Genomic DNA, 18,583 nt, shown 5'->3' with positions numbered 1-18,583 from the left:
CAGCCACCTTCTTTACAGAAGGAGTGTCTATTTCAAACTCTGTTAGGAGTCTCCCGTTTGATAACATTTAAAACAAACAAAAACAGCAATACCTTCTGGAATTTGATAATCAGCCACCTTCTTTACAGAAGGAGTGTCTATTTGTCTATTTCAAACTCTGTTAAGAGATAACTACCTAGGGATATACATGTAATAAGGCAATATCAGAGTGGATATTACAGAATCAAATGTACTTCCCTGATTGATCATTCATGTCATCCGATATGTGAAAGGCACACGTGTGTATTATGATAAGCTGTGTCAAATACATTTTGTTCCAAATTACATGTCATTCTTTTGCGATAATGCATCATCGAGCAAAAGAAAAGTTTGGATAATTGGTTACATACATGTACATGTACTGTACATGCACAAAGAAATTCTTGATTATTTAGTATCATTGAAGTACAATGGATTTATGTAGATATGCATGGGACAGACACAACATGTAAAGTATGACTGCTTTGGAGTAACATCTACATGTGTAGATGAAACCATTTGGTTGATGTATCTAACGATTAGCTTGTTTTCACCATTGATAATAAAAGAATATTTCCAATGAGTCCAATGATCTACTAAAGAGGGTTTGGGTACTTTTATTACAACACAAAACACAAACGTCCACAGATTTAAATTAAACTCACACGCTTTCAAGACAATGATGGTAGCCAGCTTCCCTTACAATACTAATTGCTGGGGTGCTGTAGTTTTGAGAATTGAGTCATGAAAGTAATTTTCATCTCAGTGAGACAAAAATTATTTTAGCATGTACAAAGTATTAACGTGAGCCTCCTGAAAACATTGGTCTGTGATTTCACTTTTTTTTCCTCAACAAATTTATGACTACAGGTAAATTACGTTACATTCATCTTTTTTCAAAGTGAGTAGCGATTCATGTCATGGCCAAAAATGTGATCTACAAAAGGTAGCAAAACCATTTAAATTGCAATCTATCAACCTTCCTGTAACCATGGTAACCCTCCCAACCCCAAATATCACGCACAAAACAAGAGCGGAGCCCCGAAGTGCCTATAGCAACTCGTTTTGAGGCTTTATGATTTTCTTTACTTTTAGCCACAGATTCTGGTGGGAGAAATGTAATGCATAATGCACGAGCAAGATGAGTTGTTAGCCTATAAGAAGACGCAATACCATAGATCACACGCTGCATGCACGCCCCATGACCCACACACACAAGGTGGTGCACTAAAAAGTCACGTGCTGAGGGCAACACACAGAAGGTGCTTATATGAATAACTATATAGATAAACGAGTTGCTAAAATCGCTTCGCGGCTTCGCCGCTTGTTCTGGGTTTTTTTTTGTGCGTGATATCTAGGGGTGCCGCCGCGGCGTGTGCCTTGATTAAAGGCTACCCTCCCAGTTGATACTCACCTCCTCCTTAGCTTGATTACTGGACTGTTCAAGATTCTTAATCTTGTTTTGTAAGACGGTAACCTGTGACGTCAGGTGTCTGTTGTGTTCTTCCAGGTAGTTCTTCTGATCTAGTACTGCAGTTAGATTCACATCACATGTCTCACTACTGAAAACAACACCCAAGTCAAGTTAAGATAATTATTATAATATTGAAGTCATATATAGCGCACATATCTACCAAACAAGGTACTCAGGGTGCTGAGTATATACAAACTTTCAGAAAGTTAGGTTATTGCAGTGATGAATTCTGAGACCCAATTATTTAGCACCTTTTATTAAGGGTTTACAAGGTGCTACGGCGCATACAGCAGCCACAGCAAGGAACACAGGGGCGAACCCTTTATAATTCTCTTTTCGATAAGTGCACATAAGTGCATAAAACCTCACTTGGTAACGAGTAATGGGGAGAGGTTGATAGTATAAAACATTGTGAGAAACGGCTCCCTCTAAAGTGCCAAAGTTTTTGGGAAAGAAGTAATTTTCCATGAATTTGATTTCGTGACCTCAGATTTAGAACTTGAGGTCTCGAAATCGACCATCTAAACGCACACAACTTCGTGTGACAAGGGTGTTTTTTTCTTCATTATTATCTCGCAAGTTTGATGACCGATTGAGCTCAAATTTTCACAGGTTTGTTATTTTTTTTCTCATGTTGAGATACACCAACTGTGAAGGCTAGTCTTTGACAATTACCAATAGTGTCCACTGTCTTTAAGGGAAGCTTTCTAGCATCATCATCTTCAAACTGTGTGAGTTTGATGTAAATCTGTGGACATTGTGTTTTATGTCCTACAAAAAGTAGCCAGACCCTTTCATGATAAGGGTTGTCATGATTGCAATTTGAATAGAGTTGATAAACTAATATGAGACTGTACATGTGTAAGTTTACCTTGATGCTTGTGGCTTATCCAGGTAGTTGCCATCTTTAAGATACAAACTGAAGTCAATAACAGAGGGGGCGGAGTCTAGATCATCTCCCTTCAGGCAAAGGTTACAATCAATGACATTAAGACCAACCAGCAGCCCAGCTATGACTGCAGCCTCTTCTTCAAGTAGGAGGGCGTTCTGGTCGTACCATTCACTGTTAACAAAGAAGTCAAATAGTTCAAATACAACAATTCCATTTTAAAGTTTTTTATTTGACTGGCAAATTTAACTAGGGCATTAACAATGCACTTATCATGCACTTATATTGTTGTCCAATTTAGTTAGGTAGCAATATGAACAGATAATCTGTACATCCACATCAATCTTCCTGTTTTGAATATTTAAGCAACATTTGAAAGTTGTTAAGATATTGTTGGTTTTTTTTTTTTTGGGGGGGGGGTTTTGGCAGGGGGGGGGGAGACACAAAATTTTTGGAGTAAACTAACCTATGTTGGCAGTCTCACTATTTTGTCAATATCTTTGTTGGGGGAGTCATTCAGAATTCATACAACTATGGCCCTTTATCGAAACGACAGCTTCAGCTTTAGATTTGGCTCAGGCTAGCTTGGCCCCACCAGTTGTTTGACAATTTGCGCGTGCTTTACATATACGTGCTCGGGGCTTCAGATGAGAGAACGGAGCCTCAAGCCAAATCCAAAGCCGAAGCCGTGGTTTCGAAAGGGGCCTTTGTTGTTGCCATACAGAAGTTTACATGTACTTAACAACCTGGGAAGCAGGATTGTAAGGGGATCACCTGAAGGGGGTGCGAATTTTTCTCATAAACCCGAGATTGCAGGTTCAAATCCTGCTCTAGTCAATTTGATAAGAATTATTCAACAGAGAAGTCATTCAGACACAGTACTACAGTTGGTTTAACTCATGGTTTGACCCGATCGAGTTCAACTCTGTGTGTCTGAACGGTTCTCAGACCGAATCGGATTCAACCCACAAAAGATAAACCCTCCAGCGAGGGGGTTTATCTTTAAACCGCTTCGGGTATCTTTCAACACTGTGTGTGGACAGAATAAAAAAGACCACATCTGGTTAAACTCTCAACAGATGACCCATTGACCTCTGTAATCATTAGGTAAACACACGGTGACCAATAAACAGGACAATAAACCGGATGTTAGAGTAATGGGGTCACGTTTGCTTTGACCTCTTCAGACCAAAGTTAAACCGTATCAGGTTTAACTCAGTGCTGTCTGAACGCAAGGGGACCACCTTTAAACTTAACCGGTTCGGGTCTAACTTAGTCTACTGTCTGAACATAACCCTAGCCACTTATACTTTCCATAAGAAACAAATTAGTTCAGGTTAGTTTAGAATAATAAAGGAGATATAAGAATGGGTATTTGGTTTGTAGTAACTACCATGTGTACACTGCTGTGTAGACGTTGTTCTTTGGGAAATAGGTCTTGCTTTTTTTTCTACTGATGCGGAGTAGAGTGTGTTCTTAAGAAGTTTTTCAACCGTCAGAGAATTCCCAAACAAAAATACCTTAAGATATCTTTACGTTCTAGGAGTGCCTTGAAGTAGTCTGCAAGGTTCTTCTGCATAAGAGCAAGCCTTAGCCAGGCTCTTCCTCTCCCAAGACTGGTCCTGAGGTAAGAAACAAAAATCAACAACAAAATATTACTCAAACATTGACATTATACCATGTGCAGCAAGCCAGTGTGCAGCCAGCCAGCCAGCCAGTGTTAATTTCAAGCCCTGGTGGCAGAAGCCCTTGTGTACATTAGTGCCATTGCTGCTATTCTGCAATGTAGGTATAATGGAACCAGCCAAAAAGCAAGTTATCATCTTGTGATAGAAGTATGGAAGTCCCTCAGTAGACTAATTATGGACATGACAGAGGTGGTACGATGCAAGACAAACATAAAGAAATGGGGGTAACCGACGATGATGACATCAAATGCCATTGGTGTGTATTACCCGATTATATGCCACACCTTTTACGATGCCCAGCCCTTGAGGAGCAGTGCAGCCAAGAAGACCAGGGGTGGATTTCACAAAGAGTTAGGACTAGTCTTATCTCGAGTTAGGACGAGGTACTAGTCCTAACTTAGGACTAGCTGTACAACTCTGTGTGAAGTAGACCCCCGAGCCCAATTTAAAGGGTTCTTCGACCACACATTGTTTAGTTAAGTTACTTAATGATGTAGGTAGTGAAACTGATCAATTAAATCAGTCAGGTGTTATCATGGCAACAGATTTCTCTAAAGCTTTTGATAGAGTGAATCACCTACATGTAATTGTTGTTGAAAAATTCATTAGTCTTGGCGTTCGACCTTCAATTATACCGTGGATCTGTGAATTGTTATCTAATCGTTCTCAGTGTGTCCGTATGGTGCCCTATCAGACTGGCAAACTACTAATGGTGGAGTCCCACAAGGAACAAAGATCGGACCAATTGCATTTCTTGCCATGATTAATGACTGCCAGCCAAAGAAGTTTTACAGTATAAATATGTAGATGATGCCACTTTTTTTATTACTATTTGGGAAGTTAGACAAGCTGTCTTGCAAAACGAACTTGACCGTCTCAAACAGTGGTCTGACAGGAATTGTATGCGTTTAAATCCAACCAAGTGTAATTTTATGACCGTTTGTTTCCAGCGGGCTCTCATTGAACCGCATATTGTATATAAATGATAAGAGTTAGGACTCGTCTTATTTCGAGTTAGGACGGGTAACACGTCCTAACTTAGGATTAATCGTAAGGTCTACATGCTACAGTACAGGGTTGGGACACGTCCTAAGTCCTATGATTAGTCTTAAGTTAGGAAGAGTGTTGTGAAATCGACGGCAGAGTCCATGCCTTAAACTCCTTGGTGTTCACATACAACAAAATCTGAAATGGGACACTCATATTGATTTTATGTGTAAATCTTTTAACCGTAAACTTTATTTTTTTAAGACAGTTGAAACGTTGTAATATACCAGCCAGTGACCTGAGAATTGTATATGTCCAATATATTAGACCTGCCATTGATTATGCATCTCCTGTCTGGTTCTCTGGACTAACCAAGAGACAACTCCTCTGTTTGGAAAGATTACAAAAGAAGGCCTTTTGCATCATTCTCACCTATGATTACTGTATGAGTCATCCTTACGAGCAGATTTGCAATGAATTAAATATTCTTCCCATATCACAGAGACTTGAAAAGTTGACAATAAGTTTCGGCACACCACTCCTCAACTCAAACAGGTTTTGTGAGTGGCTCCCATCCACCAGGAACAATAGGTTAAGGAATGCGAACCACTTAACCACCATTAAATGTAGAACTAACAGGTACAGAGACAGCTGCATTCCAAATTGAACAAGATTACTGAATGTGCAATTGTGATCCGTATATAGGCCTGGAGCTAGTAGTATCCCTTTCTTATGTGCCAAATTATTTTCAAAGTTGTTGGTGTGCTTTTTTAAAATTTTTATTCTTTTAAGTTTAATTGTACAGATTTTAATGCTGGCTTTTTATCCACAACTTGTCCCTTTGATTTTGTCTATTTTTGTAAGTCTCATTCTTGTTGGTTAAGTACTGGTTGATTGTTTGTTGTTTTGATTGTTTGTAATACTTGCTAATTATCTATTGTATGTTTTAACTGTTTAACCCTTTGCTCTTTTTAAGGAAGTTTTTAAACTGTACATGTTCTAGTGCAATTCAACCGCATCGGTTGTCATACTGTTCATTTCTTTGTAATGTTTTTATGAAATAAACCAATAAATATATTTCATAAAGCCTGTAAGCACAACAATTTGCTTAGCATGAAACTTCTTCCTTAAAAAACAGGATTAAAAACAGGATTACCAACCAAATTTCCACATGATTTTCAGGATAAGCAAACAACAGCTGAATGCCAGTAACAAGCAATATGCAACAAATTAAAATTTGGTTGGTAATCTTGTTTTTATCAGAGAAGAAACTTCATGCTAAGCAAATTTTTGTGCTTTCAGGCTTTATGAAATTGGGCCCTGATGGGGGCAAACGAGAGGGCTGTGAGATGTGCCCAATACTGGCCAACAATTGAAGAGTAGATAGATGATGGACTCAAAAGAAGAAGGTGGCAGCATGTAGAAAACATCAAACAACTATGATTGTTATACCTCGGTAACAAACTGTGAAGTTTGATTGGTCGAGAACCAATCACGTGCCGTGCAACAAATACGCATGTACCATGGCTGAGTGATGTTCACAGGTGTACATTACCTTGATCGTTCCCACCAATTTCCAGTGCTAATGTCCGAAACAACCGCGGGTTCGAGGGAATAGTGAAAACAAATTATGTTTGAGGATAACAACAGAACTTCGAGAAGAGGAATAATAATGTTACCAAGGTATAACAAAACCCCGTCACAGCATGCAACAATTGTATACTGTATTGCTTGCACCAATGTTACAAACGGAAGTCTGCCATTCTCACCATTTTAGGACCCAAATTGCATGCCGGCGCCGGCCTTGATCGATCGAGGGCTTCTGATGAATCAATGTCTTATCAAAATCTATTATAATAGACTACATGTCTCGCACATATGGACTACAAGAAAACAACTCATTGGTAGGTAAGCTATATTTTTCTATAATATCAAATCGTCTTTAACATTTAACAATTAGTACACATTTTTTTTAAATAAAAATTTCAAAGTTCATTTTTTTTTAATAAAAGTTTAATTCAAAGTTCAAATTTTTCAAAATACAAATTATTTGTTCAAATTTTCCAATCATGCTGAATTTGTACAACCTTCACATAGATTTAATGACAACTGCACGTCAGTTGGGCAAAGTTCTTAATGCTATACAAGTGACTGGAAATGGGGGTCAAGACATATTCATACTATCTTTGTTGAATTACTTTTTACCCGAGTTGATTATCACTTAGTACATTCCTAACAACATATATTTTTCACTGCCATTAAATTACATTCAACCCAAATAACTAAACAAAACAATCTCTATAGAATTTGAGGCATTGCATGGTGACGTACAATGTACATGTATATTTGGTTTGCGGTAACACCATGTGTGTATCTAATTGCCAGGTAGAGTTTGTTCAAGCAAGACAGTTCTCTAAGAACAAACTCTACGTGGCAAGTAGATACACACATGGTGTTACCGCAAACCAAATATAAAAAACAATCTCCTACCCACGTCAAACTCTGGTCCCAGAAGTTCAAATACGTGCGAGACTTACACAGTCTTATATCGTCATTATTTACCAAAGTGAATGTCGTCATTAGTCTCAGAATTAATGTCACTCCAGTTGTTCCCAACACAGTAAATTGAATATTTTATTATCCATTCAACCACCATTGTAATTGTAATGGTGTAATGAAAGTACTTTTTTACTTGTAATCATCATTTAATGTTAGTTTCAAACAATGTTGTCCATTAAAGTCTCTCATGCAGAGGCAATTTGTAACACTCAACTATTTACCCATCAGACGAACTGACAAGAAGAAATGATTAAAACCAACCAAACACAAAACCATTTAACAAAAGGTCGTTACTCCTGGTATCATGCGCAGACAAAGCTCCAACATCATTTGATTTAGGTGTCAACGCACACTTCACAAAAAGGCAGTGCGGTTAGGGCGACCAATCCTTCACTCACTCACTCTACCGCATAGACAGCTGCGGTCTGCCGCGCTGATCTCCTATGTTAACCCAGTTGCTCGATCCAAGATGTCTTCAGGTGGCCTCTAGATCTTGACCAACCAGGTGCGGGTAGGATTCTGCCTCTGCAGTTTACTGCCATGTTGAGTGCCTTCTTTGCCAGCGTGTTGTGGTCAACGTGGGAAATGTGGCCGAAAAGAGCACCTACATGTGTAGCAATCTCTAAATCCTTGTAATGTGAACATGTTCAAGACGCTGGTTTCATTTTCTGATCTCCAAAGGGAAACTTCTGCATCTTGATCACTTCCAAGGAGACATCAATAAATCAGCTTTGCAACTTCATGAACGTGATCACAAACACTGACTTTACAGTGATCTTGCTCTCTTCTATTAAATGTGTCCCTGCCCTCACTGATTACAAACGCTTGGAATCTCATCGTTGAGTGGGCAAGGCAAGGGACACTTTGATTGGAAAAGCTTCAAGTCTACGAGAAACAGTTGAAGGGGCACCAAGATAACAAAGGCCTCCATGGCTTTGGTGTAATTCCATGCTCTATGGATGTGTAGCACTTTAGGAGTATATTTTGAAGTCAGCGCTTCATTTTCTGCTTGGGCAATAAAACATTTCAATGTAGATGTGGACATTGGTTAATGTACATTGCTAAGGACTGTACAGAATTAACCTCATACTATCTGCCATTTTAGATCCAATGTCCCACTGCGTTCCCTAAGCTCTTCTTCAAAGAACCTCTTGGCCGAACATCGCACTGTCTCTAGAGCTGGTTCAGGTGCTTTTTCTGCTGCTGCTCCAAATGTATGGAATTCATTACCATCACATCTTTGCCATGCAACTACACTTGGACAACTCAAGAAACTACCTTAAAAACTCATTTATACCGAAAAACTTGACTGTTTTATTTGACTACACTCTGGAACATCTTGAAATTGGACTTTTTGTTGCATCTTCTGTAGGCGCTTTGTAACCTAAGGAGAAAGGTGCCTGATATAAAAGATGATACGTACATTGGTACATATGAACACATGTATGACCAAGAAATGCATCACCCTCTGGTTCTAGAAAATGTTTGTCAAATTTCAACTGGGGATGACTTTCAAATATCACTTCCAACATCTGATCCAGGGACTGATTTCATCTATACGTAAATAGGATTTGAAACTTTCCATGGTGGAAGTATACTTAAGAGAGGTTTAAAAATCTCTTTGAGTAGTGTTGGTCCTGAAAGAACTAGTAATTAACATCTCATGTACGCAATAAAAAAAACATTGCGATAAATAGCTGTAATAATGAACTTCACTCAGTACAGAGACTCCTCAGGTATATCTACACCATTCCTTGCTCTTCGTACTTTGATTATTGCAATCATTGGACTACTCATCATATCTGGGAATATTCTTTGTCTTGCTGTGATACGCCGCATCACAACTGCAGCAGACAGCACCAAAGTTCTTATGACATCAGTTGCTGTCTCAGATCTCCTGGCTGGTTGTTTGACTGTACTGGATCTTTTTGCTTCAGCTTTAGACAGATGGCCTTTTGGGGCGGTCGGCTGTGAAATTGTCGCACTTGCAAAATGTGTAGTCTATTTGATGACAATAACTGCAATTGTATTTATAAACATTGAACGATGCCTAGCTATCACAAAACCTTTTAAATTCCAAATGTGGTGCATCAAAAAGCGTGTGACCATTCTTGTAGTTGGGTCGTGGGTTTTCGCCTTATTATATGTCATATCTTTCAGGTTCATATTGAGAGCACCAGCAAGGTATTTTGCATTTGAAGCATTGTGTTATGTTGATATCAACCCAAACATTATCAATATTTTATTCCTTGTTGCGGCTGTTGTAATACCAGTGCCTATAATAACTTGTGTTTACTTTCCAATAATCAAAGTAAGTCGTAAACATGAACTGCGCAATGGGGACCCAAATGAAGGCGTTATGAACAACAAAGCCGTTAAGACTTTCCTAACGGCTGCTATTGTATTTTCCTGTTCTTATACACCATACTCAGTGTACAGACTTGTTCTTCAACGAACTAAGTCAGACATCAACTTGCTTCATTTTACATTAGTATGGTTAGCTTCTTGTAATAGTTTTTTCAATGTGCTCATTTACTGTATGTTTAATGCATGCTTTCGTCAAATAGCCAAGAAAATAATTTCAGAAAAATTCAGATGTTTCACAAAGCCAAAGATTGTACCAGTGAATGTGTAGTGTGCTTACATTTAACATGTAGGGTAGTCATGATGAGACCAACACATAAGTGCTATTTACAAGACCTGCTTAATTTTAGCATGGTTGTAATGTTTGACAAGATTTTTCAAGAGAACTTGGACAGCAGAAAAAAAACCGTTGTCATTTCACACGAGGTTCATTTTACAACTATGCTACAATTTAGCAAGGGAACCTTGTTAAATTTCTCTTGTGTGAACCGGGCTACACAAACTAACCCAGTGTGAGACGCTTGATAGAACCAGAGTCTTGTACAAAACAGCTTATCATGGATCACAGGAATCTAAACAATTTCATAAAGCCTGAAAGCACAAAACCTGCTAAGCACAAAAAGTATTGCTTAGCAGAAACAGGGCCCAATTTCATGGCTCTGCTTACTGTAAGCAAAGAATCGATGTTTGCGAAGGCAGGGAATTCTGCGCTTACATCAAGGGTATTGCACGGGTTAGCTGGGAACTTTGGTTGTGCGCAGGTGTACTCCAGGTTACTGGGCATTCTACGCTTACACAACTAGCGAAGAAATTCCGCACTTACCATGCAAGCGAAGGAAGTTGATTGTAAGCGCAGAATTCGGTGGTAGCAGAGCCATGAAATTGGGCCCAGGTTACCAGCGAAAATTTCATTAAATTTACATCTTTGTGGTTGGTGCCGCCCTCAATTTTTGCTAAGCAAAGAAATTTGTCCAGCAGTACTTTGTAATTTCTGTTTAAATTACAAAGGTAAAGATCAACTTGAACGAATACTGTTCTTTTGTCAAAAATCATTGCGTAATGATTAGGCCTAGTATATGACTGAAACTCAATCAAAATTACTGCATAAACATAATAAATAAAAATAAATAAAAAAATAAAAATCATTCAATGAGCTTGAAATATTTTAGTGAATTCACATTCTGCAAAATAAAAAACTAGTCAAATTCCACGTATGGTCCTCTTAACATTAGTATTGTAAATAATTACAGATTGTTAATAAACATTATGGCCAGAGGTATTGGAATTGAAGGCCTTCAGGCTACAGTTTTTTGGTAAACCAGGCAGATGTCCCTTGCTTTTGTTTTGTTTATGTTTAAATGGGTTTTTATGCCGAATAAATAATAATATGTATACAGATAAGCGCATACATAAAACAAATATCTTTTTCTATGCTTCGGATTTAAATGTAAATAAGGTTAGAATATTTTGGATGTGGCTTTAGCACTGTGGCTCATACAGTACGTGTACACTACAAAGAGCCTAAATCTTATTTCAATTATTTTAAACAAAGTTTGTACATTAACGTTAGGCAAAACCACGATATTTCAGAAAATTTATGAAAATATGATGATTTTGGGGGTTGAACAAAGAATTGACTAGAGTTGGATTCGAACCAAACAACCTCCGGATTAACGTGCCGGCGCTCTACCAACTGACCTATCTAGGCCTTTGTTGGCGGTGTCCCTATTTTGTCAATATCTTTGTTCGGGGGTGCCAGTCAGAAGCCATACAACCGTTAACTGCCGTGTAGCTAGGGATCACACACAAATTACGGTGAAACCTGGGAAGCGGCAGCCAAAATCATTTAATAGTTTACCCAGTCAGTTTCCCTTGTGGTTTATTGATAGAATATAATGATGTCATTAAGTTGGTTATTTTATCAAAAAATCTACATTCACAATAAATCTACATTCTACATTCACAATAATCAAGTCTCGCAATGCAATGTCTATTAATGATTAATGATGTAATGCAGATTTATCACACGCGCCCAAGTGGAATTTCTGGAAAAATATTGCGGTTCTGAGGAATTCAAGTCCCATGGATGTGGAATGCAGTGGCACTTTATTTTTTTCAGATTCCAAGAGCGCGTGTGATAACAAATTTATCTTCAAGCAACGCATGTGACGATCAGCATTTGACGCAAATGCACCACTTTTGAATTTAAATTTTTATCAGCTTTGTTTTGCATTTAGCTTATAAAAGCACATTATGCGGTTTAAAACACACAATACGCAGGGGACAATGGGCGTTATAAACAAGTTTTTCTCACACTCCTTATTGCTATGAATCGACAAATCCGAATCAAGGATTCAAGCCTACTTGAAGAAACAACTAATTGTCACTCCCAGGGTGTATTGTAAAATGTTCCCTTAAAGACAGTGGACACTATTGGTAGTTGCAAAGACAAGTGTTCTCACCTGGTGTATATCAACATGCATAAAATAACAAACCTGTGAAAATTTGAGCTCGATTGGTCGTCAGAGTTGCGAGATTACTATGAAAGAAAAAAACACCCTTGTCACACGAAGTTGTGTGCTTTTCTATGCTTGACTTCGAAACCTCAAATTCTAAACTTGAGGTCTCGAAATCAAATTCATGGAAAACTACTTCCTTCTCGAAATCTACGTCTTTTTAGAGGGAGCAGTTTCTCACAACGTTTTATACTATCAACCTCTCCCCATTACTCGTTAGCAAGTGAGGTTTTATGCTGATAATTATTTTGAGTAGTAACCAATAAGCTGGACTGTATTAACTTGATACGCTTTATAGGGGGACGTTAGTTTTCATACATTGTATAAATAGGTACATGTAAATGGAGGGCTGATGTACCTGGATGTTATGAAGGTTAGAATATTTTCATTCGTTGAAAGATGGAATGTTCCATTCAACACGGCTCCGCCTCGTTAAAAATAACATTCCATCTTTGAACTTATCTTTCACCATTGCAATTGCACTCATAATCATTCATTATTTGTACAATGTTTAATACTGCAACACGTGCTACACCTGTAACCTTTAAAACCTAAATACAACATAGATGTTGCAAGTCTCCATCTACAAAAAAATAAAATTCTTCCCAACCAAATGAGTGATGCTCTTTAATTTAATTTGTTATTGTATATCATTTTAATGTTATTATTTGTATTTTAGAGCCATGAGCACCTTTATGAATTTGTGCGCTTTATAAGTTTTCATTATTATTATTTTTATTATTTATTTTATTGGAGGATAGAACTAACTTAATAAAAAAAACGTACACTATTTAATGTGACATCACAATCCAATTTCTTTTGGTTCGGCTTCTTTGGTGTGTTCTTCGTAAGTGTGTTCTGTATACCGCTGGACAGCGTATTTTGGGACACGCGGAGCGCTGTAATTTAGTTTGTGCCGTGCTGCATTATCAAAGACACGCACACTCAGACATTTCCTGCAGACTGTGTGTATATCATGTATATTAAGATTGTTGTTGAGCAATCAGGTATTAATGCATAGGGCAATCTATTTCTGGTCGGACAGTCAATACACACTTTATCATGGGGGCTTGATGAGGGCTATTCATTACTTATTACATAGTTGTTATTATGTTGCCATAGCGCTCATGAATACAAGGAGGCTATCATTCTAATCGAACAATGCATCACAGGAAACACAACTGTACTTAGTCTTTTTTCGTTGTTTTTTTTAATGCAAGTTTGCCCCAAACAAGACTAAAAACCACTCTAGGTAAGGGGTTTCAAGAAAAAAATAAATAAACATGAAAACAACCCAGGAGAGGTGGAGGCAGGAATTGATAGTCCTCTAACACAATCCAATTTGTAAGATGGGGGAAACATCCACCAGGCAAGGAGTTCCATGGGGATGCAGTTCGTGGAATAAAGTTGTAACAAAAAATTTTCAGCGTACAAACCTTTTGCTTGTACTGATAATGTATAAATTACATACAATACACTTATTTATTTTGCCTGTTTGGATATTGGTTTTGGATTAAGTTGGTTTGCCAAACGGTAGCCGGTACTTTAAATAAAGAACTATGTTTGAGGATAACAACAGAACTTCGAGAAGAGGAATAATAATGTTAAGGTATAACAAAACAATTGTTGCACGCTGTGACTGGGGTCCATGGGTTTTGTACACCCTCGCCTCGGGTGCCATTTCCCCCCTCAGGTGTACAAAATGCCATGGACCCCGTCACAGCATGCAACAATTGTATACTGTATTCCTTGCACCAATGTTACAAACGGAAGTCTGCCATTCTCACCATTTTAGGACCCAAATTGCATGCCGACGCCGGCCTTGATCGATCGAGGGCTTCTGATGAATCAATGTCTTATCAAAATCTATTATAACAGACTACATGTCTCGCACATATGGACTACAAGAAAACAACTCATTGGTAGATAAGCTATATTTTTCAAATATCAAATCGTCTTTAGCTTAACAATTCGTACACATTTTTTGAAAATAAAAGTATCAAAGTTCAAATTTTTCAAAATACAAATTATTTGTTCAAATTTTCCAATCATGCTGAATTTGTACATCCATCACAAAGATTTAATGACAACTGCACGTCAGTTGGGCAAAGTTCTTAATTCTTTACAAGTGACTGGAAATGGGGGTCAAGTCATATTCATATTATCTTTGTTGAATTACTTTTTACTTGTGTTGTTTATCAATTAGTACATTCCTAACAACATATATTTTTCACTGCCATTAAATTACATTCAACCCAAATAACTAAACAAAACAATCTCCTGCCCATGAAAAACTCTGGTCCCAGAAGTTCAAATACGTGCGAGACTTACACAGTCTATTATCGTCATTATTTACCAAAGTGAATCTCGCCACTATTCTCAGAATTAATGTCACTCCAGTTGTTCCCAAACGCAGTAAATTGAATATTTTATTATCCATTCAACCACCATTGTAATTATAACGGTGTAATGAAAGTACTTTACTTGTAATCATCATTTAATGTTAGTTTCAAACAATGGTGTCTATTAAAATCACTCATGCAGAAATAGAGGCAATTTACACACAACTATCTGCCCATCAGCCAAACTGACAAGAAGAAATGATTAAAAACCAACCAAACACAAAGCCATTTCACTACAGTGTACAGGTTTTTATGCTTGGTATCATGCGCAGAGCAAATTCCAACATCATTTTATTCTAAAGGCAGTGCGGTCAGGGCGACCAATCCTTTACTCACTCACTCTACCGAAAAGACAGCTGTGATCCGTCGCGCTGATCTCCTACATTGTATGTCCACGGTTAGTAGCTAGGTTCCAGAGTATGTTAACCCAGTTGCTTGATCCAAGATGTCCCCGGGCTGCCTCTAGATCTTGCGGCCTCTAGATCATGACCAACCAGGTGCGGAGAGGATTCTGCCTCGGCCAGGTTTAGTGCCATCTTTGACGTTGGTTGTTGTAAAGGCGAGCAATGTGCCATCTAAAGCAATCTCTAAATCCTTGTAATGTGAACATGTTCAAGACGCTGATTTAATTTTCTGATCTCCAAAGGGAAACTTCTGCATCTTGATCACTTCCAAGGAGACATCAATAAATCAGTTTTGCAACTTCATGAACTTGATCACAAACACTGACTTTACAGTGATCTTGCTCTCTTCTATTAAATGTGTCCCTGCCCTCACTGATTACAAACGCTTGGAATCTCATCGTTGAGTGGGCAAGGCAAGGGGCACTTTGATTGGAAAAGCTTCAAGTCTACGAGAAACAGTTGAATGGCATGAGTAGTGTTGGTCCTGAAAAGAACCAGTAATTAACATCTCAAGTACGCAATATCTCGTCCTTCGGACATTTTCGGATGGGACGTAAAGCCGTTGGTCCCATGTGTCGTGTAACGCATGTAAAAGAACCCAGTGCACTTATTGAAAAGAGAAGGGTGTTGCCCTGGTGTTCCTGGGTGTGGCTGCTTAATGCGCCATAGCACCTTGTAAACCCTTATAAGGTGCTAAATAATTGGGTCTCGGAATTCATCACTGCAATAACCTATCTTTCTGAAGGTTTGTATATACTCAGCGCCTTGAGCACCTTGTTTGGTGGATACGTGTGCTATATAAGACTTCGATATTATTATTATTAATAAAAAAAACATTGCGATAAATAGCTGTAATAATGAACTTCACTCAGTACAGAGACTCCTCAGGTATATCTACACCATTCCTTGCTCTTCGTACTTTGATTATTGCAATCATTGGACTACTCATCATATCTGGGAATATTCTTTGTCTTGCTGTGATACGCCGCATCACAACTGCAGCAGACAGCACCAAAGTTCTTATGACATCAGTTGCTGTCTCAGATCTCCTGGCTGGTTGTTTTACTGTACTGGATCTTTTTGCTTCAGCTTTAGACAGATGGCCTTTTGGTGCAGTCGGCTGTGAAATTGTCGCAGTTGCAAAATGTATAGTCTATATGATGACAATAACTGCAATTGTATTTATAAACATTGAACGATGCCTAGCTATCACAAAACCTTTTAAATTCCAAATGTGGTGCATCAAAAAGCGTGTGACCATTCTTGTAGTTGGGTCGTGGGTTTTCGCCTCATTATTTGTCATATCTCTCAAGTTCATATTGAAAGCACCAGCAAAATATTTTGCATTTGAAGCATTGTGTTTTGCTGATATCAACCCAAACATTATCAATATTTTATTCCTTGTTGCGGCTGTTGTATTACCAGTGCCTATAATAACTTGTGTTTACTTTCCAATAATCAAAGTAAGTCGTAAACATGAACTGCGCAATGGGGACCCAAATGAAGGCGTTATGAACAACAAAGCTGTTAAGACTTTCCTAACGGCTGCTATTGTATTTTCCTGTTCTTATACACCATACTTGGTGTACAGACTTGTTCTTCAGCGAACTAACTCAGACATCAACTTGCTTCATTTCACATTACATTGGTTAGCTTCTTGTAATAGTTTTTTCAATGTGCTCATTTACTGTATGTTTAATGCATGCTTTCGTCAAATAGCCAAGAAAATAATTTCAGAAAAATTCAGATGTTTCACAAAGCCAAACATTGTACCAGTGAATGTGTAGTGTGCTTACATTTAACATGTAGGGTAGTCATGATGAGACCAACATGGTACACATTAGTGCCCTTCACACGACAACCAATTAAAAACCATTTCATGGAATAATATTTCAAGGGAAGTCTTTCACCATTACATGTACCTTCTGTTCACCCTGTAAGTTATTTGTCAATCTAGGAACTTTTAATTTTTGTTCTGTTCAGAAAGTGTCCAATGGCTTTAAGGGAACGTGACTTTTTGTTTCAGATACATGTATCAATATAAACCACAAGGGAAACTGACATGGTAAATTTTTATGAGTCAGTTCAGGTAAATAGTTGACATAGTTGCTCACGGTCAAAAAATGAATTTTTTTTATACTTTGTGGGTGGAAGGGCCTTGGGGTGCAAGTAAACAAAATTGCATTTTCAATTCTATATAGCCCGTTGCCATGGTTACAGCTCATTTTGTTTTTTGGCCATTTTAGGCCGATTTTGGGGTCTGAAAAACTGGTTTTTAGCTCATATTTACAACTCCACCCAACCAAAATGCAACATTATTTCAAAAAACCTTTTATATCACTACAAAGTATCATCCTTGGCCTTCCTTGAGATAAAAGATTATTGCTTTAAATAACACCCTTGTGCTATTTTTGCATTATGCATTACAGTATGTTTTTAGAACTTGCAAAATCAACATTTTTACCCTATTTTTGGACCCCAAAATGTCAACTTGCCAGGTGTCTCAGAAAATTTCCCTTTCGGCTGTGATTAGGGCCAACAGTGGTCTTTCCATATCTGGTGTCAAAAACTTGGGCAATTGTATCCTGTTGTGACAGTACTGCCTCAAAACTAGACTTTTTTCCCAACAACATGAAAAATGCCTTTTTAAGGGTCTTTTCACATAGTATCGACATACGTGTCCATGGTAAAAGAAAAGGAATATATTTCCTATACTTTGTGGATGGTAGGGACTTGGGGTGCAAATAAACAACATTAACATTTCAAATCATAATATAACACGTTGCCATGGTAACAGTTCATTTGTGTTTAGGCCACTTTGGGCCGATATTGGGGGAATGAAAAACTGTTTTTTTAAGTTAATATTTACAACTCCTCCCCACCAAAAAACAAAATTATTTCATAAAACCTTTTACATCACTACAAAGTATCATCCTTGGCTTTACTTGAGACAAAAAATATTGCTATAAATTTCACCCTTGTGCTATTTTAAGAACGTGCATTACAGTATGTTTTTAGAACTTGCAAAATCAACATTTTTACCATATTTTTTGCCCTCAAAATTCCATTTTTTCAGGGGTCTCAGAATATTTTCCTTTCGGTTTTGATCAGGGCCAAAATTTGTCTTTTTATTTCTGGTAAGAAAAACTCGGGCAATTGTATCTTGATGTAACAGAACTGTCTCAAAAATAGACCCTTTTCCCCGAAAACATAGAGAAATGCATTTTGAAATATTTGCTTCATTTTGAATTTATAACATGAAGAAGTTAGCTATAATTCCAT

At 37.9% G+C, this 18,583-nt stretch overlaps 1 protein-coding gene across 4 annotated transcripts in view; it reads right to left on the bottom strand.

Moving 5' to 3' along the window:
* Nucleotides 1-18,583, bottom strand: part of LOC139953001 (RUN and FYVE domain-containing protein 2-like) — a 56,460-nt gene that overhangs the window by 18,795 nt on the left and 19,082 nt on the right. For 3 of the 4 annotated variants that reach the window (XM_071952378.1, XM_071952382.1, XM_071952379.1), the window contains exons 4-6: nt 3,902-4,003; nt 2,364-2,555; nt 1,433-1,580 (exon numbers count right to left, since the gene is read on the bottom strand). In XM_071952378.1, coding sequence (XP_071808479.1) covers nt 1,433-1,580; nt 2,364-2,555; nt 3,902-4,003 — 442 coding nt within the window. The remainder of the gene's footprint in view (nt 1-1,432; nt 1,581-2,363; nt 2,556-3,901; nt 4,004-18,583) is intronic. The other variant, XM_071952381.1, reaches the window with a different exon arrangement.

The sequence above is a fragment of the Asterias amurensis genome, chromosome 21 (genome assembly GCF_032118995.1).
Source record: "Asterias amurensis chromosome 21, ASM3211899v1".
Lineage (NCBI taxonomy): Eukaryota > Metazoa > Echinodermata > Asteroidea > Forcipulatida > Asteriidae > Asterias > Asterias amurensis.
This window is presented reverse-complemented; position numbering and strand designations above follow the sequence as displayed.